At 37.5% G+C, this 24,162-nt stretch overlaps 1 protein-coding gene across 3 annotated transcripts in view; it reads right to left on the bottom strand.

The window, feature by feature from the left end:
* Positions 1 to 24,162, bottom strand: part of FRMD3 (FERM domain containing 3) — a 209,159-nt gene that overhangs the window by 41,257 nt on the left and 143,740 nt on the right. For all 3 annotated transcript variants that reach the window (XM_084783840.1, XM_084783838.1, XM_084783839.1), the window contains 5 exons: positions 20,382 to 20,470; positions 14,768 to 14,831; positions 13,597 to 13,685; positions 6,994 to 7,068; positions 6,659 to 6,727 (listed from right to left, as the gene is read on the bottom strand). In XM_084783840.1, the coding sequence (XP_084639966.1) occupies positions 6,659 to 6,727; positions 6,994 to 7,068; positions 13,597 to 13,685; positions 14,768 to 14,831; positions 20,382 to 20,470 (386 nt within the window). The remainder of the gene's footprint in view (positions 1 to 6,658; positions 6,728 to 6,993; positions 7,069 to 13,596; positions 13,686 to 14,767; positions 14,832 to 20,381; positions 20,471 to 24,162) is intronic.

Genomic DNA, 24,162 nt, shown 5'->3' with positions numbered 1-24,162 from the left:
TAACTTGATAACATGAGAAAAAGAGCAAAGAAAGTTGATGGTATAAATGAATCTCTCTCAACTTTTTTTTATTTCTATGGTGTAAAATTATTCTTTGCCTTAAAATTCATGTACTGAAACCATTTTCTATAAAAAAGAGAAAAATGTAATTTCCATTGTGATGGTAATTAGAGCAGGGCATGTGGATATGAGATTCAGTCATGAGAGCCCCCATGAGTAGTCTACAGCTCTTATAAATGGACTCTGAAGGCCAGTGGGGTAGCTCAGTAGGTAAGGACACTTGATATCATACCTGATGGCCTGACTGTTTTTATCCCATGCCCCATAGCTAATGGACAGAACCACTTCTTTAAGTTGTCATCTGATGTCTCAAGACATGCTGTAATGATTGTGCACATGCACTCACCTCAGACACTCTCTAAATACATAAAAAACAAATAGAATGCCAGGGCAGTTTGTTTTCCCTTCCTTCAATGTTGCACAAGGAAGACATTTCTGCTTATGGGGAAACCCTCATCAGACATCAAATCTTTTAGTGTTTCAGTCATGGGTTTCCTGTTCTCTAGAACTGGGAGAAATAAATTGGTGTTGTGTACAAACTACCAAGAACATGGTAATTTGTTATCGAAACTTAAATACACTGTCTCTTCTGTTTCCTTTAGAATAAAAATTATCCCCATTTACCTATTTGGAAAGGTTGCAAAGAGGATGACTGACATAGCGTTCATCTGAAGCAAATGCTCATTGGCACAATGAGTAAGGACACATACATAGTAGAAAACAATCTCAATGGTCAGTTCATCTTACGTACTGGCACATGTATGTATATATAATGTTCATCTTTTTGCTTTCTCTATGTACTTGTAAGTCAGGTGTGATAAACGGTACATTTGCACTGAGGAGAGAAATTGAAATTCAATGATGACATGTAACTTGATTAAAAAGAATAATGATCTATCCCCTACAAAATGTCTAGACTATCTGACAAAACCCTAGTATCTGGCATAGACAATCTTTGTTCTTGTTGTTGATTGGAGGTGTGGGGGTCCAAGATCCTCCCTAAAGGTTAATACATTGTCCCTAATTGGCTCCTAAAACTTGAAGGCAAGATCCCATTGCAGAAGATATAACACATTTCAGACAAAGGATCTAGAGGGATTGAGTTGGAATTGGCATGGAAATCTATTCTCTAAGGACTAGCTGTCAAAATATCAGAAGGTAAAACAAAATGTCAAAGGGAAAAAGGTCAATGATCCTACCCAGCTCTAAAGCCTAGGAACTAGGAAAATAAATGAGATATTTCTAATTGGGCAACAGTGACGTTTTTATCATGGAGCTACATAAGAACTGTCTAATTGGACTTAAGGATTGATTAACGGGAGGGAATTCAAGTCTGGTACTGTAAACCTAGTTGACTACCCGTGGTTAGTGATGATATGATCCTAGAGGAGGACCTACTAAGGACATTTTCCCAAATGGCATTTTATACTATTCCTAAATGGTATCATTTCCACCAGTTTTCTAAATAATTTTACCTCTCATCAAAGAAGGGTCTTTCTATAGCAGGTGGCATCTACTATAAAGACCCACAACAGGTCAAAATGCAGAGAACAAATGACCATGGTATGCCCATCTCCTGTTAGAGTATCCACAATACAACCTCTACACCTAAGGCTCAGGGAAGACTGCAGAAGAGTGTGTGGAGATTATAATTATCAGAACACCAGGATGCCTGCTGCAAGATTGTGTCTTCCAGTCATAAATGGGACTCTATATCCATAAAAATCTCAGCAATGTGGCTGCCTGGACAAGATATGTAGAAGCTCAACATCAGTTGGCATGCCAATGCAGATAAGGGACATTTCACAAGGCCTCATCCCTAGATGAATAAATACTGGCAATCAGTGGCTGCTGAGAAAGGGAGAGTCAATTGTCTCAGGGGTTGATCTCCCCACACTGATAGATTATCCAGTCTTAAATAATCAGTCCTGAACACACAAACATACAAGTAACATCATGAAAAGTCAGAAAAATTATATATCCTGAATATTTATGTGTGTGTTTGTATATATCTACATACATATATAATGTATACACACACACACACACACACACACACACATGTTTAAATGTGCAAATGACAGAGAATGGGAGGCATGAAAGGAGTTGGAGTGGAGAGAGGGAGGGGTGAAGGTGACTTAATACATTCAAGTATGCAATACTCAAAAAAAGTAAAGCTAAATACAACAAAAGGAATAACATGGCAAACCCAGGATTCTAAGTCTTGTCTAGTACTTTGGTTTTATACCACACTTTCTACATTTGTGAGTGTACAGCATCCTAATAAGATTTATTTCACAAGTAGTATTTTGAAGTTGGGGCTACATAAGAAAGTCCTACTGTGCCAAACACTTTTCTGAGAATTTGCCAAGGTTCAAATTGGCTTTTACTCTGCCCATCCTCCTCATATCCTGACATGTTTTAGTCAATGCTATGATGCCATAACAACTGTAGAATGTAGTGAACAAATAAAATGAATTTATTTAGATTGCAGGTCTAGATACTGGAAGAATCCTGAAAGCATCATGTGTAGTCATTGTCTTAGCTCTTGGTGATGGCCTCATGATGGGTTAACTTACAGCAGACAATGTGGAAAGACAAACAGGAATGTTCAAAAGGCAAATGTGAGGCAGCATCATCCTCAAGAAAATTAATAACTTGATTCTTACAGAAGAATTAATACCATCAAGAGATGGAATCCACCCACGTGGTTCTGCCTTCATGATTTAAACACTTCTTATGCAGCCTTACTCTTAATTTTCTCACCTCCTTATGACTACTCTATCAGAATCAAGGCTCTGGTATTGTGGACCTTTGTGGACACCCCAAACCTAGTCATGAAGTAACTGATTCCTATGCCAAGTTAGAACATGTGCTATGTTTCCACACTTACAGATCTCACCCATTAACTGTCTGTAGAAATGCCTATTCTGTTTCGCAAGCCACTCCTGTTGAAGTGTATCCAAATAAAACTGTCATTAAGAATTCTAATGTAAGGGGCGAGAGAGATGGTTCAGAGGTTAAGAGTACTGGCTGTTATTTCACAGGTCCTGAGTTCAATTCCAGGCAACCATGTGGTGCCTCACAGCCATCTACAATGAGATCTGGTGCCCTCTTCTGGCAGAGCACACACATGGGTGGGCAGAACATTGTATAAATAATAAACAAATAAATCTAAAAAAAAAAACAAACCTAAGGTAGGAGGTTTGTTGTGACAAATTAAAGTAGTTTTTTTTTTAAAACATAATATATAATTTGTGTAGGCTTTTGAGTATTGATGTTTTCTACTTAGCCTGAGAAAAGCATGTATTCAAAGATGAGAAGGTGAAATCACACAACTTGATTGTAAACTGATGACAGGTAAATGCAGGACTTGAAAATGGCAACAAAACAGAGTGAGTACACTGACGTTTATGACAGTCATTCACCACTCTGTGACCAAGGAAATAATGCTAGCCTAGTGTCTGAAAGGATTTTAATATGCACATATCCTGCAGATTCTCCATCCCCATTTTTACAAGGTTGTGGTTTGAACCACAGGCATTTGCAATGCTGAGCAAGTCTCTATTGAGCTGAATGCTATGCCATGTTGTAAGTGAATGATATCATTGCCTTACGTGTATATGCCACTTTACATTTTAAAAAGCTTTTTTTTTTAAGTCCCCAACAAAATCTAGAAGTAGGTCAAGGCAATACAAGAATCTCACTTCATATACGGGTAAACCAATAAACCAGGAAATTCAGTGACTTACCCAAGGCCACCGAGCTGGCAGGCAATGTAGCAAAGATTAAAATCTATTCATTTTTGTATCAGAACATTCTTGTATCTTGCTGGCTCTGGGTGTTCTGTGTGTCCCCTGGTGGTGGATCCTATGCTCCGAGCTGCAGCCCTCCATCTGATGTGGCCTCTTGGCTAGGCTCAGGGATTCTTCCCCACCAGCCAGCCCAGGAGAGATTTCCCCAGGATCTTCCCATGCCATCAATAAAGGCCAGTGACCTACGCCACAATGAGCTTCTCTATCTGAAGAAAAGAATAATCCTAAAACATTCTCAGGCTGTTGGTTTCTGTCTCTTTATACATACACATTTTTTTTTCAGAAGCAAGAGTCTATGAGCCTGTAATTTTTTTTTTTTTGAGAAGAATCTCAAGTGTGAGAGATGATAATACCTTAGCATTGCCATTAGCAATACTTTTTCTGAAGAGTCTCAACAAAATGTAACCTTATTACTACATTTTTACTTTTGATAGCCATATCAAAGAAGCCAATATAATGTAAAAATAAAATAACGGTCTAAGAGAAACATGTTCTTCCATGCAAATGACTTCGAAGAAGGTAGAGATTACATGAAAGTGTCACATACATTATTACTGCTCTGACTGCAGTGGGGCCTCTGGAGAGGTCAAGGGCCTTCAGAATAGTATCTTGGACACATCTCATGTCTAAGAAAATGACTAAATCTCATATCAATTAAATAAAAGAAACAAAGGTGCCCTTAAGGCCATTTCCTATCCAAAGTTTTCTGGAAAAAATGAAAATGGTTTATCTTATTATCCCTGTCTCCCTTTCTCCTATGCTAAACGGTTAAAAGTTAGGAGAAGGGAGAGTGTTCTAAATTGCTTTTCAATCTTTGAGCAGCCTGCCACATATTTAGATATCCATCAAGGCGCCCTCAATCAAGAGTTCTTACACTCTCTAATGCTGCAGATTTCTCTTACTTTTTAAAGCTGGAGAGTCAGGTTTTACAGATCTCCATATGAGATCTCCCTTAGGACTACTTATAAGGCTGGAATAAATCAAGGTGCATCAGATCTCCTGAAGCCTTTAGCTATGCTCAGCTTTCTGGGAGACAGGTAATGTCTAGATGGTTCGTGTGTCTGGCTTAGCCTACCTTCCACAGGGTCACAGCTACCTCCCGCCCATAACCCCAGGAATAAGGTAGAGTGACACAGAGCTCACCCAAGATTCCTGGAAATGGAGGAAATTCAGCAAATCCGGACATAAGGCAAACACTTTTGGGTTTCAAAGTTGAAGAAGGAAGTTCAGGTACCAAATATTCTGTGATAAATTCCCTAAATAATTTATCTGATCTGAAGTGGAGGCCTTATGGGGAAGGATAGGTGCTAGGAAAGTAAGGAGGAGCTAGGGTGATGAAGGAGAATAAGAACAAGGTAGGATGATAAATATGTATGTAAATTCTATGATGAATAAGAACAAGGTAGGATGATATATATGTATGTAAATTCTATGATGAAGCCCATTCTATCACATTTTGTTCATGATGATTTAATTTTAAAGGGTGTGCTGTCATGAAGAGAGTGCTCACCCTAAGGCGTTCAGTATGTTCAAAGTTTCGAATATACATTTGCTTTTGTAAATTGTAGTCATACAAAGTTAGTTTGGCAAAGAAAACACTTACTATAGATTGTTGCTATACTTTGTTACTTTAAATACCTGTGCAAGATGTAGGCTGGAGGATGAGAATTTTAAGGTTGTCTTCATCTATGTAGTGAGCCTGTGGTTATCCTGATGTATAGGAGATCTTCTCTTAAAAAATGTGTATTCTGAACCCGATAATGGTAATGGCTCTAATTCTATGATTTGGCCTTTGGGAGTATAAAGATCATATGTAAAGTGCTATAAAAATTATCATATGGAAAGGCAAAGTCACAAAGAGAAGGACTGAAATAATTCCTTAGTTCTCCATAAGGCCAAGTAAGTCAAACCTTTGATCAGGTACAGAGGCACCTCAAAGTATCAGAGGTGATTTATGATTTTTTTTTACAATATGATAACACACACTGCTGAGTGGGAAGTTAGGAGCCTAATAAGACAAAAAAAAAAAAAAATGAATGAGGTCATGTGTAGAACATGTGTGAGAAAGCTTATGGTATGCAAATAAGATAAAAAAGACCACCCAGATGATCCAGACTCCTAAGTCATTTGAATAATGTTGCCTTGTGCACTGCTGTCCCTTTTCTTTCTCTATTCCTCTTCTTTCCCTGTAACTATATCTGTATGATCTACTATAACCATATGCTTCTGGTCAATTATTTCTCAGGGACAGAAGAACCTAGAATGCACCTCCAGATGTGTTCACGCTAACCCAAACTCATCAGCTATTATGGGGATGGATATTTGTTGTTCAGTCACAGAGAAGAGCTCAGAGCAGTAAGCCTGACCATGACTGAGGAGTAAGACGTGATTAGATCTATGCTATGATGGCAGTGTGACACAGGGTAATGGGGCAGGCAGAGCTAGCAGGAGCCACCTAATGGCATATGTCTTCCTTAGTCATGCAGCATTCTAGACTGAATACTAATACTTTGGTATCTGCAGACCAAGGGACCTAGGAGGGAGCCATGCTGCCTTGAGGCCAGAGCCCTGATAAATCTGAGGGAGACTTCTAGGGAGTGAATGTCTTGACTTCATGCTGGATGCCCTTATACATAGTGAGGGATCAAAAAAGTTAGGATAAAATTATCTTTGTGTCATTGAAGAATGAACCCAGAGCCTGATGTGTGTTGATCTAACTTTTAAGTGCCTTCATATGTTATGGGAGCACCCTCCTGCAAGCCAAAAGGGAGCACCTTCCTCACCTGTGCACCTCAGGAGGATCCCTCTGGATTTTGGAACTTGCCTCCACCACCTCTTTAGCCACTTTACCACTACAAAAAACACAAATACAACAGATGTAAGTAGACACTCCAAAGAAATGTCTTCATGTTCCTAAGTCAGCTCTAAGAGTCTACCCCTTCCGTCCTTCCATAAGAAAAAAATTATGTGGAAGTTTAGGATGAGTTGTCAGAATAACTCAGTGAAACGGAACTAGAGTAACAAAGAGTCATAAGCACAATACCTACAGCAAAACACTTAAATGTAAATAGATGCCCTCATCCCAACCCATCACTCTAATGGGGTCATTGTTACCCACCTGTATCGAAATCTACTTCCTTTAAAAAATATCTTGCTGCTTGACACAGTCTTGATCTGACTGGACTTTGCATACCTTCAAGGAAAAGCACAGCAGAAATGGTTGTAACATTGAAAAAATTCAAGTGGGACATGCAGTAGAGCTGAGGTAATCCCTCTTCATAACTTCTAGAAAGAAATTCATTTTACATGGATTTACATCCATTTACATGGATGCACACGATCTGGAGGAATTTCACGAAAGAATAGAATTTTATATACATTGTAATTTGATATGTTCAGTGATATATCCTTTCATTGTTTGTGAATACTGGTCATAACCCACACATTTGATTTTATATTCTATTTCTAGGTCAGGCCTGAAAAAAATTTCAGGCAATGGTGATAAATAGAAAGAAATGTTTCCACATTCATATTTGAGAGATATAAAGATTATATAATATGGCATCATCACATGTATTAATGACGGAGACACTTTGTCAGCCGTGCCTATGTAAATATTAAAAGAGATGCCTATGTAAATATTAAAAGAGAAAATAGCTTCCTAGCCAGAAAAGTCATTCATTGTTTTATAAGGAACTCATGGTGTTCGGCTTTATCAAGGGAATGGGTCCATGACATCACAGCATTGACACTAGCTTCGGTGTCACCTTGCTACAGTGTCACTGAAAAGACAGATGGCTAGGATGCAAAATGATAGGAAGCTAAACCCAGTGCTAATTCCACTTTTACACATAAACATGAACAAAATGGCAACACTCTGGAAAGAACTCAAAAACATGGGACGCCTCAGAATGGAGCATATGTTACTCTGATAGCTAAGGATGCTTCCGAGTTTATGAAATTACATAAACAGAAATTAGAAAGAACTGGCATTTCACATTTCAGAATGATTTGAAATACTGATAATACAAGAAAAAAAAATCTCAGCCTTTAATCTCAGCACTGGGGAGGCAGAGGCTGGCAGACCTCTGTAAGTTCCAGGCCAGCCTGGTCACCAAAGTGAGTCCAGGACAGCCAGAACTACAAGAGAAACTCTGTTTACAAAAAAAATCCTGACTAGACCAGTCCCACACCTAGATGAAGAACTACAGGTAATTAATGACAGTTGTGAGAGGAGAGCCAGTCTTTCCCAATGGATAAGTTACCTAATGGGTTATCCAATACCAAGTGGACAGCCCTAAAAGTATACATGTGTGTACATATGTATATATACATAGGTATTTATGCAACACTAAATTGACTTAACAGGCTGTATTTATGTATTTAATCATATCTATTAACAAAAATAATTTTTTAAAATGAGCCCATGTATTTTAGAGGGTGGGTGAGACACAGAAGGAGTCTGAAAGAAGAGAGAATGACAGAGCATGATATGTATATATATATATATGTAACATATATTCACACATATAAAATTAAGAAAAACAAGACACACAAATCAGCTAGAGAGATGGCTCAGTAGTTAAGGGTGCTGTCTGCTCTTCCAGAGGTCCTGAGTTCAATTCCCAGCAACCATATGGTAGCCCACAACCATCTATAATGTGATCTGGTGTCCTCTTCTGCAGATAAAGTACTCATATATAATAAATAAATGCATTAAAAAAAGAAATATCTTTTAAAAGTTTCATAATCCTAGCAATTAGGGCATTTCACTCCTGTCAGAATGCAAAGATCAACAAAACAGAAAGCAACAAATGCTGGAGTAGGTTTGAGGAAGAGGGGACACACATCCTTATCTGGTAGAATTGTAAACTGGTGTAATTATTATGGAAATCAGTGCCTAGAATTTTCAGAAAGCTAAAAATAAATCCACCATATGACCCAGCTATACCACTCTTTGTCATATGTCCAAAAGACTCAAAATCATACTTCAGAAATACTTATTCAGCCATGTTCGTTGCTCCTCTATACCAATAGCTAGGAAAATAGAAGCAATCCTTCAACTTGAGGAACAGATTATGGAAACCCGGAACATATACGCTATGGAGTGCTACCTAGCTCTAAAGAAAAAGGAAATCATGACCTCTGCAGGTAAATGGATGAAACTAGAAATGCTCATATTACATGTGGTAACCAGACCCAGAAAGACAAATGTCACATGTTGTCATTCATCTGAGGTCCTAGCTCCAAATTTTCAGAGGTGTATACATTTCCTGGAGTCAGTGTAGAAATCAGGAAACTAAAAATTGACCATGGTTGTACTGAAGAGTTTGGAAGTAATAGAAAGGGCCATAGCAGGGTACAAGTGCTCTTATGGGTGGAGTGGGAAAACCAGGGAGGGAGCTCTAACTAGGACATGGGAGTGAGATATATATGGAAGGAGAGAGAAGGGTAAAATAACAGTAAGGATGTCTGGAATTATTATCAGGAATCATACATTTATCTACCTTAAAAACCCCAAGTGTATAAATATACATAAATAGTTAAAATAAAATTCTCTCATCTGGCCTGACAACGCTTCCTCCTAGAGCTAAAGCCCATCTAAAAAAAAAAATCCTCTCACACCAGGCATGAGAAGCTGTCTTTTGAGTTGTGTTCAGGATTGTCCAAGAAACTCCTGGAACTTATAAACTATTGCTATTACCACTGGTTGCCTCTCAGGAGTGGAAGTTAAGTTTCTACTTTTTAAAATATCATGTACTTCATGAGTCACAATAGACCTGAAGTCCTTCTCCCTGAGGTCTATCTTTCATGGTACCAATGAAGAGAAGTAACCAACAAGAGATTGTGTTTGTGAACACATTTGACATGTATACCTGGTGGTAATCAACAGCTCTATAATTGAATGTGTGGCCTACTCAACAGCAAAGAAATCAAGTCTGGTACTGGAAACCTAGCCAAGTACCTAGGGCTAGCGAAGTCATGGATCCTGGAGGAGAACCTATAACTGCTACTAACTACTACAACATTACTAGACCAGTATAATCTCTAACTATACTCAACATGTCTATCCTAAGGCACTACACAGATAAGTGTAGTTCTCATCACTCATCAGGAAAATTTCCCTTTGCAACAGATGAAGATCATTACAAAAAACCACAAGCAATTAAAATACAGCAGAATTCATCTGCAGAGAACTCATACACCTAAGGCTCAGGATCATTTCAGAAGGTGTGGAAAATCAAAAGAGGCAGAAGATCAGGAAGCTTGTTATGAGATTGTTTCTCTTATCAGTATCAGAAGTTACACTGACAAAGTGTCACCAAAATGACTACCTAAACATCTTCTGCACAAGAACAGTAATAGACTGGTGAGAGCCCAAGAGGCCTTATCCCGAAACAAAGAGCTATAGGCAACTAAGGAACACTGAGAATGGGAGAAATGGTCCTCCCCAGAGCACACCAACTGCCTATGAAATACCACATAGGCAGCCACTGAAAACATACATAGAAGTAACATTGCACACTCTGGGAACGTTCTATTTAATTATTTATCATATACATGTACATATAGGTAAGTAACAATTAATGAAAAAAAAAAAAGACCTTGAATTTGCAAGAGAGTAAGGAGCAGCATATGAGGATTTGGAAGGAGGACAGGGAAGGGGCAGTGATGTAACTGTATTAAAATTTCAAAAAAAAAAAAAAAAGAGATAACTAAAATTTTTAAATTAATTCCTTGAGAAATTCGTATATATATAGAATCCAATTTAGCTACAGTCACTCCGAAATTTCTCCCTTTAAGTACTCCAGAGTCTACCTTCATCTCACTCTTTCTCATGTCATTTTTATTTTTAATAACTGCTAGCTACAACTTATAATGCATGTGTATACTTGAATGCAAGGCTGTCATCTGATGCAAGGCCATTATATCACAAAACACATCCTTGGAAAAACTCCATCCCACAGCAGCCTAGAACTGTCAACAGTTCTCAGCAAATGGTGGGCACTCATTACTTCCTTACCCCTCACTGCTAGAATGCTGATTCACTTGAGCTCATGTTGGTCTTCTCCATGCAACCATAGCTATTGTGATTTCATAAATGCATTCATAAATGTTATGTGCAGAAAGCATTGTTTCGCTACAGTCTCTCTTTCTGGTCTTTACAATTTATCTATCCCTTCTTCCACAATTTTCCCAGAGACTTGGGAAGAGACGAGTGTGTCACATGAATGTGAGTACTCCAGAGACACTTATTCTCTGCGTTTGGAACAGCTGTGTTTCTACCACCCATTACAGAAAGATGCTTCTGTGGTGAAAGACTGGGAGTTTCAATAATGTATACTGGTCTTTAGAAGGCAATTTGATACCATTTCCCCTTAAAAAATATTAGCAGTAGGCTTATCCTTTGTGGCCTATGAACTCCCCAGCTGTGGGATCTTGGTCAAATTTACAGCACCAGGGATGCATTTCTTCCTGTAGAGCAGGCCTTAAATACAACCAGGAAGCGGGTACTTATTCCTTCAATGGTCATGCAAATATTGAACACAGCAGGATATCCTGTAGACTGGTCTTTATTATACTTCACACAGCTCAAAGTTAGCAAAGGCTATCCCTTCCGGCACTCTACAGGCTATCTTCCTGAAGAATAAAAGCTAGAAAGCAGGGGGGAAGGTCCAGAACAGCTTGATTTCTATATATATCCCGTGACCAAAATGTGAGTGGAGAACTAAAGCAGATAACAACAGCTTACATTTTTTGGGGGGTGGTGGTGGGGAGCAGAGGGTTGGTCACTGGGACACCACACTAACAACTGGAGAGGGGATATCTCACACCTAGCACTGGGTTTTTATTTAGCAATTTATAGCTTCTTGTGTGCTTACCCCTTGTTTGTGTTATTCCCCCCTCCCACGCTTACTCCCCTTCCTCATTATTTTGATTTCTCTTCCATATAATTTGGGTTTTTACAGTAACTACTCTCTTAAGATCTTTATCTCCCCTCCTACCACTAGCCCCTTTTTTGTTACTTGTATAAACTGATAACTCCAAGTTAAACACATAAGTCTGAAGATGCTAGGATCAACAAATGAGTGAGAACATGCAGTGTTTGGCTTTCCGGTCCTCAGTGAAATCACCCAGTATGTAGCTCTAGTTCCATTGACTTACTTGTGAATTTCATAACTTCATTTTTTTTCAGAACTGAATGAAATTTCATTATGTATATGTGCCAGATTTTTTATCATCTATTTAACCAACGGATGGACATTTAAGCTGTTTTTTTTAATTCCGAGCAAAGTAAATAAAGTAGCAACGATCACAGATGAGCGAGAATCTGTGTAGTAGAATAGACTGCTTTGGGTACATGTTCAGGAACGATTCAGCTGGATGATACGGCAGATCCGTTCCTATCTTTTGGAGGAACCTACACATTGATTTCCATAGTGGCTGCATGAGTTTGTACTTCCACTAAGAATGACTAAGGATGACCCTGACTGTACATGCCCCCTAGAACATGTTGTCCTTGTTTTTGTGATCTTAGCCATTCTGACAGGCGTGAGATGAAACCTTTCCTAAAGGTTAAGGATATTGAGCACTTACCTCTTAGCTGAACTGGTCATCTTCTGTAACCTGGTAAGGCTTCCGATGGTGGGACTGGACATCAACCCAGCCACAGAACCTTTGACCTACAACTTGTCCTTTACAAGATGTGCTAGGGCAATGGGGCTCAGAGCTCATGGGAGTGGCCAACCAATGACTGGTCTAACTTGAAGCCCAGGCCACTTGGGGGAATCCATGTCCCACACTGTTTGGTTGGCCAGGAATCAGAAGCTAGATGGCCCAGACACTTGGGGCAGCTCAAGCGCCATCAGAAAGGCTAATTTCCAGCAGCTGATTGGAGCACATGCAGAGACCCATAGTCATATATTAGGTGGAGCTTGGAGAACCCCATAGAAGAAGGGAAGGAAGGAGTGTGGGGGTTAGAGGGGTCGAGGTCACCAGAAGAACATGGCTAACAGAATTAACTAAACAGGGCTCACAGAGACTGGAGCAGCATCACAGAGCCTAAATGGGCCTGTGTACTAGGTCCTCTGTATACATGGTGTGTTTGCTTAGCTTGGGGGCATTTGTGTGACTCCTACAAGTGGGAGTGGGGGGTGTCTCTGATGGTTACTGGCTCTTGGGACAGTTTTTAGCCCACTATGGTGCATCGTTCAGCCTTGATGAGAGGTTGTGTCTAGGATTATTGCATCTTATTATCCAGTATTCAGTTGTTATCCCTCAGAGGCCTGCTCTTGTCTGAAGGGAGATGATGGAGCAGTGAGTCTGGTGGAGAGGGGAGGGGAGTGGACTGGGAGGAGTGGAGGGAGGGGAGGCCGAGGTAGAGTTGTATTGTATGAGATAAGAATATTTTTTTTTTAAGGGATTAAGTACTTCTTAGTCTTTGAATCTCTTCTTTGAGAACCCTCTGTTTGGTTCGATAGAACAGTTTTAATTGGGTTGTTCATTTTCTTTTTTCTTTTTTTAGACTTTGAATATTCTAGACACTAATCCTCTATCAGCTGTTATATGGGTAAATAATTATATCCCAAATTTACATTACATTTAAACAGAATACAAAGAGCTCTGTTAAACAAAATGAATATGCAGTCATTGGCAAGGCATAAAGGGATCCATGAGTGCTTAAAAAAAACCTACAATCAAGTGAAAACAAGAGTCTTACTTATAAAAGGCTTGGTTTTCTACCCCACATTTCCATAAATGTTTGCAGGCAGCTGGTGTTGAAGTATGGAATGCCAAGACAGCATTTTTCTAATAAAAAAATAACAAGAAAGGATACATTAAACACAGTTTATACTATTCATGCTTTTCATGAGGGTATCTGTATCTTATTACAGTTTTCTATTCTTATATGTAAATGTCGGGCCGTTTAGGCATGTGGGCATATTTGCATTCCATTCCTGTCTGGAGGCAAGATGTTGATGTTGGATATCATCCTTTACCACTCCAGCTTATTTTCTTTTGCTGACCCTGGAGTGCATCATTTCAAGTAGAGTGGCAGGCCAGCAAGCTCTAGAGACAGTTGTCCTTCACCTTGCTGGGGGCAAGGGTTTTATTTGGGTGCTGGGTATGCAAACTAAAATCATCATAGTTGCACAGTAAGTACTTTACCCACTGAGCCTTCTCTACAGCAACCCCTGCGATATTACCACATTCCTTAAAGTTGAAATGGAATGGCCTTTTCCTCACTCATCAGATATTACTAATCTATTTAAATGCCATACAAACCTGATTGATTCATGAACCTTACCAATACTTCAGGTAGCACCTACCTCTCTATCAATTCTTGATGAATCTAAAAATTGCTTGCTACACTGGAAGAACATTTGAGTTGATGTCAAAGGTAAAGAAAATCAGTAAACTTCAGATCTAGCTTTCAGGCTCACTATGTTGGTAACAGCCTTCCTCCAAGTCCATTTCCTGGCAATCCCACAAACTATATCTGGTCACTGTTTAAAACTATTTGAGAAAAACCACTTGGGAATATATACTATGGCCATAACACGTTATCTAGTGTTGACTAATATATAGTTTTATAAGTATTTTTCTTTTGTTTCATTTATCTGTAATTTAAAGAAAGATTTATAGAGAGTCTATGTTTTATATTTAATGAATAAATTTCATCCTAATCTGTCTTTGACATAGGTCTATAGAGTTAACGTTGCTCACTTACTTTACTTTTAACTGTGGATTACTATTAACCTGTCTAGCACTAAAATATTTTCCACTCACTTTGGAGGCAACCATACTAAAAGCTCTTTTACTCTTGGATCTCTCTTATATACACATACTTGCACATCCACACACAAGTAATTATAAAATCAGCATCTGACCTCTTTCTGTGTCCCAATCACATAAAATGTCTTCCCTTCAAACTTCAATTTGCAGACATCTGACCTAAGAAAAGAAAGTCTCTGGGTGAGAAGGAAAAAAAAAATCAAAACAAAACTATAGATAAACAAGGTATCTGGCTTTCTGATATAAATCTATCTGACTCACAAATGCCAAGGAAACTACAATGAATCAAAGTATTTTCTTATCATTAGTGATGGTCTATTGAGAATGGAGGTATCTAAGTAAATTATGTAGCAATTTTCTTCCCAAGAGTTGATATACTGCAAGCTCAGAAATATTACATTTTTATATACTTAGGATAATCTTTTATTTAAGAGGTTTTGAATTATTTATAAACATTAGCAAATGAAACATCAATTGGTAAGTTCACATTGCAAAACAGAAAGAATGTTAGTAGTATATGGATTCAATGTATCTAATTTTTTTCCATTCTTCATCCACCTCTAGGGAGAACATATACCACATTGCAAAATTTCAAGAGAATCATTCTTGTCCACATTGAAATTCTCAAAAAAATTTATGGTCAAAAGACAACTTCAATTTTTATGTCAAAGGATTACTTGATGTTAACCTATTTTTTAATGTAGATCCATGGTTATTTCCTTGATGAGTGAAGAGAAAAGTTCAAAATTTTTCTTTCATTTAGTTTCTAGGATAGTTCTATTACATGTGTATTTTTTCTATGAGAAAAGAAACGGTGATGCATTATTCATCTGTTTCAATTTAGGCATAGAATTTGTGAAATGGTAATACAGCTGGATTTTTAAAAACACACAACTACGATTTACATGAGAAGAAAATTTGATTTAGCAAGAGATGTATGGTTATAACAAATAAATATGTTTAAGAAGAAGCCAGAAAGTATGGAATCCACATGAACACAGTACCAGTAACATAGGCAACCTGAAGAAATGAAAACAGAAACAAATACTCCAAAAACTATTCACCTCTATGTTTCAAATGACCCCTCCACAAAAAGAGGTTCAATGGAAAAGACATGAAATCCATCTGTATTTAGGTGAAGTAGCTTCTACTCAAACCATTCCAGGTCTCAAGTAATTTTGGAACCTGAGTATAGAATATCCTGCAAGACTTTTGCAGTCCTGGGATAGAATGAGGGCAGTCTTCAAGTTACCCATGCTTCCCAAACTAAGTTTGAATATCTATGGTAGCTACCCTGGAATTGACTGAAGTAAACACATTGGAGCTTCTTTGTCAGATGCTGAAAATCTAGAGAAGAAAACCAAATAGCAACATCATATAACAATTTACAGTTATCGAAATTACACCAGATTTCCAAAGCACTCTTACAAACATTGCATTGTTTTTCCTCCAACTCCTTCACCCTTTTAAAGACAGACATATGTAACAATATCCATTTTATGGATGAATACACTGAGAATCAAAGACTTTATGAGTGAGTTCTGAGATTCTTAACTATGGAAGAAAAGGAAAAATGGTACAAAAGAGGACTGAAAGTTAGACTGACTAAAAATCAGTGATACAGTAGAAACATGTTATATAAAAGTTAGAGCTCTTCATAGATGAACCTAGCACTTAAAAAGGGCAGAATACATAAAAATAGGTAGGTGCTAATCTAGAATTATTTGGCTATTTTGTTTTTTTTGTTCCATATACATTTGAGAATTTTTTCTATTTATCTGAAAAATGAGATGAGAATGTTGACTGGGATTGCATTGTACCAGGAAATTGTTTTTGGTAGGAAGGTCTTTTTCACAATGTTAATTCTATCAAGCCATAAGCAAGGGAGGTTTTCAAATTCTAAAATCTTCCACATTCTCTTTCTTCACAGAGTTAAAGCTTTCATTGTACTGGGTTTTCACCTCCTTGGTTAGGTATTTTCTAAATATTTTATGTTATTTGAGAACTTGGGAATAGGAGCGTGTCCATGAACTTCTTCCTCAACATGCTTGTTACTGATGTATACAAAGACTAGTGAATTTTGTAAGGCAATTATGTGTCCTAACTTAACACTTTGCTGAAATTATTGATAGTTTTTACAATTTTACTGTTGGAATTTTGGCATCTCTTGGTTATAAAATTATATAATATTCAATTGTGGGATAATTTGACTTAATGTTTTCCTAGTTTTTTCCGTTTATCTTCTCTTCTCTTGTCTTATTGCTCCAGCTAATGCTTCAATCACCTTATTAATAAGGAGTAGGGTCAATTCTCTTACATTTCTGATTTTAATGGGACTGATTTAAGATTTTCTTCATTTAAGATGATATTGCCTGTGGGTTTGTCATACATAACTTTATTATGCTGGAATATATTTTCTACATTCTCTACAGACCTTTTCTAGGTCTTTTATTATGATGAAATATTGAATTCATTAAAGGCATTTTATTTTCTGCTTCTATTGAGAAGATCATGTGGGTTTTGTATTTTTGTCAATTTATATGGTTTATAACATTTATTTCTTACATAAGTTGAATTAGTATCACTGCTAGAAGACCTTCATAAGATATGCTCACTTTGGTACATGCCTATATTCAATTTGTTAGGATTTTATTGGGGGGATTTTGAATCTATGTTTATCGAGGATATTGGCACACACACATACATACACACATACACACAGACATACAGAAACTCACACACAGACAGATTCACAAGAATGAGCATGTATGTTTACCTGGTTTTGGTATTACAGCAATACTGGATTCATAAGAGGGTTTTGAAAGTTTCCTGAGTTTCTATTTTTTTAAATAATTTAAGAATTATTGGGTGTAGATTTTTGAAAGTCTATTAGAATTCTGCTTTTTCTCTGCAGGTGATAAATGGATCTATCATGAAGCTACAAGCTAAATGGTTACTACCTGTTTTACTTTCATTTCTATTAATGAGAAAAATACTCTGGCTGAAAGGAATTTAAGGGAAGAAAAATTTATTACAGGTTACAACTCCAGAACACAGCCCATCATTGAGGGAAGTTAAGGCAGGAACTCAAGGTAGGAACTTGAAGGCAGCCCAGCACTCTATTCCATACAGCAAGCACCAACCAGGAAATCTACTGATAAACCAACCAGTAGCAGGAATCATAGCTTTTTTCAGTTTAAGGCCATCTGCCTAGGAAATGGTGCTGTCCACAGTCAGCTAGCTCCTCCTATATTAATTAATAATCAAGACCATTTTCCACAGGAATGTCCACAGGCCAATCATATCTAGGATATTTCTCAATTTAGGCTCTCTTCCAGATAGTCTAGTCTGTCTTTCTATTGTTGTGACAACAAACAAACAAACAAACAAACAAACTTGCAGGGGGGAAAAATGATTCATTTCATTTTACACTTATAAGTAACAGTTAAGAGAATTCAGTGTGGCAGGAACTCAAGGCAGGGACCTGGAGGTGGAAACTGAAGCAGAGACGGCAGAGGAATGCTGCTTACTGGTTTGCTCACTTACATTACTTAAACAGTTCTGGCCCATCAATCAGAGGTGGGACCACTAAGAATAAGCTGGACCCTCCTAGATTAATTAACAATCAAATAAAAAGCCCCCACAGACATGTTCATAGGTCAATTAGATTGAAATAATTCCTCAATTGAGTTTTTATTTTTCTGTGTTTTTGGGTCAAGTGGATATAAACTAACTAGCAGAATCCACCCCCTTTTAACTTGGCAACAAACATATAATTGTTAAAGAATAACTTTTCTTTACTTTGTGCCCAAGATCTCATGCTCACATGACAATATATAAACAAAATATAAAACTTTTAACAAAATAAATCCCCATGCTCTTTTAAAATTCTAATAGTTTAAAAATCAAAAAGTTTTCTTTAAAAACCCAGTAACTTTACCACTGCCTCCTATAAAATCCAAAATATGTCACAACATCTTATTTCTAAAAAAAAAAAAAAAAAAAAAAAAAAAGTACCAGGGTACAGAAACAATCATATCAACTCTAAACCAAACTCCAATTATGATGAAAGTAGGGCAGTGTCCAATGTCTGGGACTCACTCAAGATCTTTTGGGCTTCACAGGGCTTGGTTAGCCCCTTCACTGCAGCTCTACAAACAACAATACACATAGAGACTCACCATGCTTTACTCTATAGCTGCCATTACTCTTGGTGGTCATCTGATGGTCACGTTATCTGAACCCAAGTCACCAATAGTCACCTCCTTCTCTCCAGGAACTCTGATCCTGCCAGAAGCTATCAATTCTCAGGGTTTTCTTTTTCTTTTTCTTTTTCTTTTTTTTTTTGCATGACTCCTTCAATCCTGGGGTTTTTACTGCAACTGAGGCTGCACCATTAGAAATGGTTGTTCCTGGACCTTCTTGACGGACCCTGAACCTGCCACATAGCGCCAAGCCTCAGCTGTTCTTCATGACATGTTTATGAAGACATGTTTATGAAGCAGTATGATATGTGAGACTTTACATATTACCATGCTTGGCTTTCAGGCTGAGATGGAGTTTTGGCTTTCTCTGCACCACAGCTTCTGTGTGTGGATCCTGAGGAAATACTTCCCAGAAGATTTCACCTCAATGATGGTAGTCTTATTAATAACAGCTGATTTTTTTTCTGTCCCAGATAAGCATTATTGTTTCACTGAAACAAACAAGGTTTCCCTTCCACAGTCTTAATAAAAACCATCACATAAACAGCCCTGATAAAATATTTTTCTTTCTGAAACGTCACAAGTCAGACTGCCATTGTTTACCTTGTTATCAGAATTATACTCTAATTTCCCACAAAAGAGCTTATTAAGTTCTCAATATTCAACCTATTTTGTGGCCCAGGGCTTCAAAAACCTCCAATAGTCTTCCCCCAAATCAACACATTCAGGTGTGTCACAGCAAGACCCTACTCCTGGTATCAAATTTAAAAAAATATAGACTATGCTTTTCTTTGACACAGAAACAGAAGCAGAGGCCCTGGAGGAACACTGTTTGCTTGTTCCAATGGCTTGTTCTGCCACCGTTCTTATGCAGCCAAGGCCTGCTTACCTAGGGATGCTAAAAACCACAGTGGTTGTAGGCCATGTTACATCAATTAGCTATCAAAAAATGACCCACAGTTATGCCTGTAGGTTAATGAAGTTTCTCTTGATAAAATTCAGGCTAGGCATGGTGTCACCTGCCTTTAATTCCAGCACTTGGGAGGCTGAGGCAGGTGAATTGCTGTGAGTTTGAGGTGAGCCTAGTTTATAGAGAGGTCCAGGACAGCCAGGGATACACACAGGAACCCTGTCTTGAAAAACCAAAGGGAAAAAAAAAACCTGGTGGTGGTAGTGCATGCCTTTAAACCCAGCACTCTAGATGCAGAGGCAGGTGGATCTCTGTGCATTCAAGGCCAGCCTGCTCTACAAAGTGAGAACAAAATTAAGTAGTTTATTGAAAAAATTCCTTTTTGAGAGTTTCTCTTCTCAGGTATGTCTAGGATTTGGGTCAAGTTCACAAAAGCTAAAAAATCACACCAAGTACTATTAGGCTTTTGTCAAATTGACAGTTAAAGCTAACTAGACAACTACCTGACAATGCCAGAGAAAAAAATAACGCTAAAGAGGAAGGGGGAGAAGGTTAAGAAAAAGGTAAGACGTTTTTTCCCAAAGATGTACTTACCATTTTCTCAAATGGATTCTTTTATTTCCCTGGAATACCACGAAACCTGCAGCAGTGAATCCTAAAAATGCTGTAGCACCTCTTGAATCCTGAAGAAATAAGAATAAGGGACTATTTGGATTGAAACATATACATGATAATCAACATGCTCATTTTCCTTCATCTTGAGGTAATTCAAATCGAGGTCAACAACTACAGCCATAAGCTAATTGTTTAAGATATAATTTCCAAGAACATGACTTCCAAATTCTGGGCAAAAATCTAAGATTATGTATTGTTTCTTTTCCATTAATAGACATCTTGCCCCAGCAGAAACCACATAAAAATATCCAGATTTCTTTCAAACACTCTAGCTTTTTAATTGCTTGTGCTCTAGATAATCTCTGTTATGCCAGTAAACTGCTCTTGGTAGCCATTAGCCCTCTAACACAATGAAATCAACACTTTGAGCATTTTTCCAACTTGATTCAGCCACATATAGAATTTATGGCAATATCAGTATATAAACCATCAGAAAAAGCCCACTTAACTCACAACCAAGCCTGAAACCACAAGCAACTCATGGATAATGAAAGGTAAAAAGTAATAGAGAAATCTAGTCAGTTCCCAGACCAGAAAATAGACAGAGGGAATTACGTTTTTGGAAAGAATCTAAGCTACTAAATGAAATAAACATATTCATATAATCACTAGAGGTATCTGGGAAATATCATAAAACAATTTTATTGACAAAAGATGCATATGTTAATATAGAGAAATAGAACCATCCTAGTACACGACTGTTACCTGTCATCCTATCCTCAACGCACATAGAGCCTGAAGTTATAGGGTTTGGGTAAACTCTGGGCAAGCAGAAATTTATGAAGTTCCCCAGGTGCTTACAATGAACATACTGAGCTGAGTACTATAGATCTAGTACTTGGCTAATAAGCTGGCTTGGTCTGGGTAAATGTCAACGCCCAAAGAATAACCTCAAAACTCATTTTTAATATTCTGCTTGACATAAACTCTTAGTCTAGAATTAGTGCTATTATCTGTTTGATAAATAGTTAAAATGCAGGAAAGAAAATATTGATTTCATGAATAATTTATAGACAACCTGAATGCAATGCTACCTTAAAAAATTGATAAAAGAAAAGTTATGTGTCTTGGGAGACAGCTAAATTTGCAAAGTACCAGCTATCAAAAACCTACATTTAAAAACATCTGGGCATAACAATGTGTAGCTGTAACCCTAGCCCTGGTTATGGAATGAGGAAGGGTTATTTAAAATACCAGCCTTGCCAAATCAATAAGCTTCCAGTTCAGTGAGAGATTCTTTCTATTACTGAAATTAAGGTGCAGAGAGATTAATGAAAGACACTCAAGACTGGCTTTCAGCCTCCATATGTAAGCACATCGAAGAAGTATACATTCATCCACATATATGTTTCATATGAGAGAGAGAGAGAGAGAGAGAGAGAGAGAGAGAGAGAGAGAGAGAGAGAGAGGCCATGAAAGAGAGACAGACAGAATAAATCTGTAGCTCTGAGATAGAGTACAGATGATTCTGATAAATGTTATTTATGTTTCATCCTTGTGGAAAATGTTGCCAAATAGTAGGAAAATACTTTGTTAATATAACTTAAATTGCTTCTTTGCTTTCACCTTTCTCTATTTTTAAAACTAAATAAAAATTAACATAATTTTATTTCATGTACCTGTAACGTGTTACATTAACTTTTTGACTAAGAATGTCCAACAGAGTCCAAAACCATATAGCCTATTGCTTTGTTATTGGTTACCCCGCAGAGGAGGAAGTAATACCTTATTGCTGAAGACACTATGCACTTCAGAAACAGTGCCCAAAGACCTCTGAGCTGGAATTGAGCTGAAAGCCATAGTATGAGAAGGTGCCATGTAAGCTTCTAAAGGAGTGAGGCACCCAATATACCCAGATATAAAGTCTATGAACCACATTAATGACCATCATGGCATGACAACCCTAAGGGTGCAGTAGTAGCATGCATACCTTGGCAATAACCAACAGCTTTCTAATTAGACTAAAGCTCTGTACAAGAAGAGGGAGACTACGCCTCATACTAGAATCTGAACTAACAACTGGGTACTAATGAAGTCATGGTTACTGGAGGAAAGTTGCCAACCACCAATTTACTACAGCAGCATAACCCCTAACAACAATCCATAACAATCTGTCCGTATACCCATAGATAGGTGTATCTTTCACCCATCATCAAGGAAATTTCTATTTGCAATAGATGGAGACCATTACAGAAGAACACAACCAGTCAAGATGCAGAGTTGTAGAGCTTAGTCCCAATGGGTGTATCTATAAAACATTCCCCTACCTGAGGCTAAGGGAATACTGTGGGAGCAGGGATGAGGGTGGGGTATTTCAAGAAACAGAGTATCAGGGAGTTTGCCGTGACATTGTGTCTCCTAGTAATATCAGAAGCTACATTCATAAAGTCTTACCAACATGACTGTCCAAATGTGAGTGGAACAAAATATGACACAAAAACCATGCCAAACTGGTCTTAGAAAATTACTTGACCCTACACAAATAGTAATTGGAAACTGAGAAAACTGGGAGCACGAGAAGTGGTATTCTCCAGGAAAGAACACATGATTTGGTGGTCAAGACAACATTACACAGAACAAATAAGTTATACATATATGAAAAGGTATATTAGAAATATATATGTATATATACACACATGTATATATGTCAGAACAATTATTAAAAAATAGAGACCATAAATTTGGAGAAAAGGGGATGGGAAGGGACATATCAAGGGGTGGAGGAAATAAAGGGAAGAGAAATAAAAATTAGAATCTAAAAGATGGAAAGAAAGAAAGAAGGAAGGAAGGAAAGCTAAAAGAACAGTTTTCCTTGTGTTCCAAAAGTTTCAGCTATATTTTTATTTTCATACAATTCTAAAATGTTTTAACTTTCTTTTTTGTTGTTGTTTTTTTTTCTCTTTGTTTTTTTGAGATAAGTTCTCTCTGTGTTAGCCTTGGCTGTCGTGGTCTCTCTTTGTAGATCAGGCTGGCCTCAAACTCACAGTAATCCTCCTGCCTCTGCCTCCAGAGTGCTAGGATTAAAGGCATGTGCCACCATGTCTGGCCAACTTTCATTCTTCATGCAATTTTCATTCAGTATTAAGACTTGCCTTTTGCCTTAATATGTGGTCAGTTTTGCCCAATTTCCATTAGCCACTGGAAAGAAAAGTTTTTTTGTTTTTGTTTTTGTTTTTGTTTTTGTTTTTGTTTTTGTTTTTTTAGTGCTTTCCCTCCCAGTGTTTGGTTGGAATGATTTATAGATGTCTGTTAGGACCATTTGATTTGTAATGGTATTTTACAATAGCATTTCTGTGTTTTGCTTTTGTCTAGATTATCTGACTATTGAAGAGAGAGGGCTATCAAAGTCATTCACTATTATTGTGTTAGAGTCCATATGTGAAATTAGCTATAGTAGTGTTCCTTTTATGAACATTTTGTATACATAAATGTTTAGAATTGTAACATCTTCTTGATGGATTTTTTTTCTTTAATGCATATGTAGTGTTCTTCTCTATCTCTTCTGATTAGATTTGGTTTGATAAAATATTTAAGCCTAATTCTTGGTTCCAAATGCTTGAAATACCCTCTAATCTAATCTGTTAGTCTGTGTCTGTTTATTGGGGGGAACTGAGACCATTAATACTGACAGTTACTAATTAGAATTTTTATTAATTCCTGCTTTTTTGTTCTTGTGCTCTAAGTTTTTTCCCACCTTTTG

Source organism: Acomys minous (genome assembly GCF_964271855.1).
Source record: "Acomys minous genome assembly, chromosome: 1".
Lineage (NCBI taxonomy): Eukaryota > Metazoa > Chordata > Mammalia > Rodentia > Muridae > Acomys > Acomys minous.
This window is presented reverse-complemented; position numbering and strand designations above follow the sequence as displayed.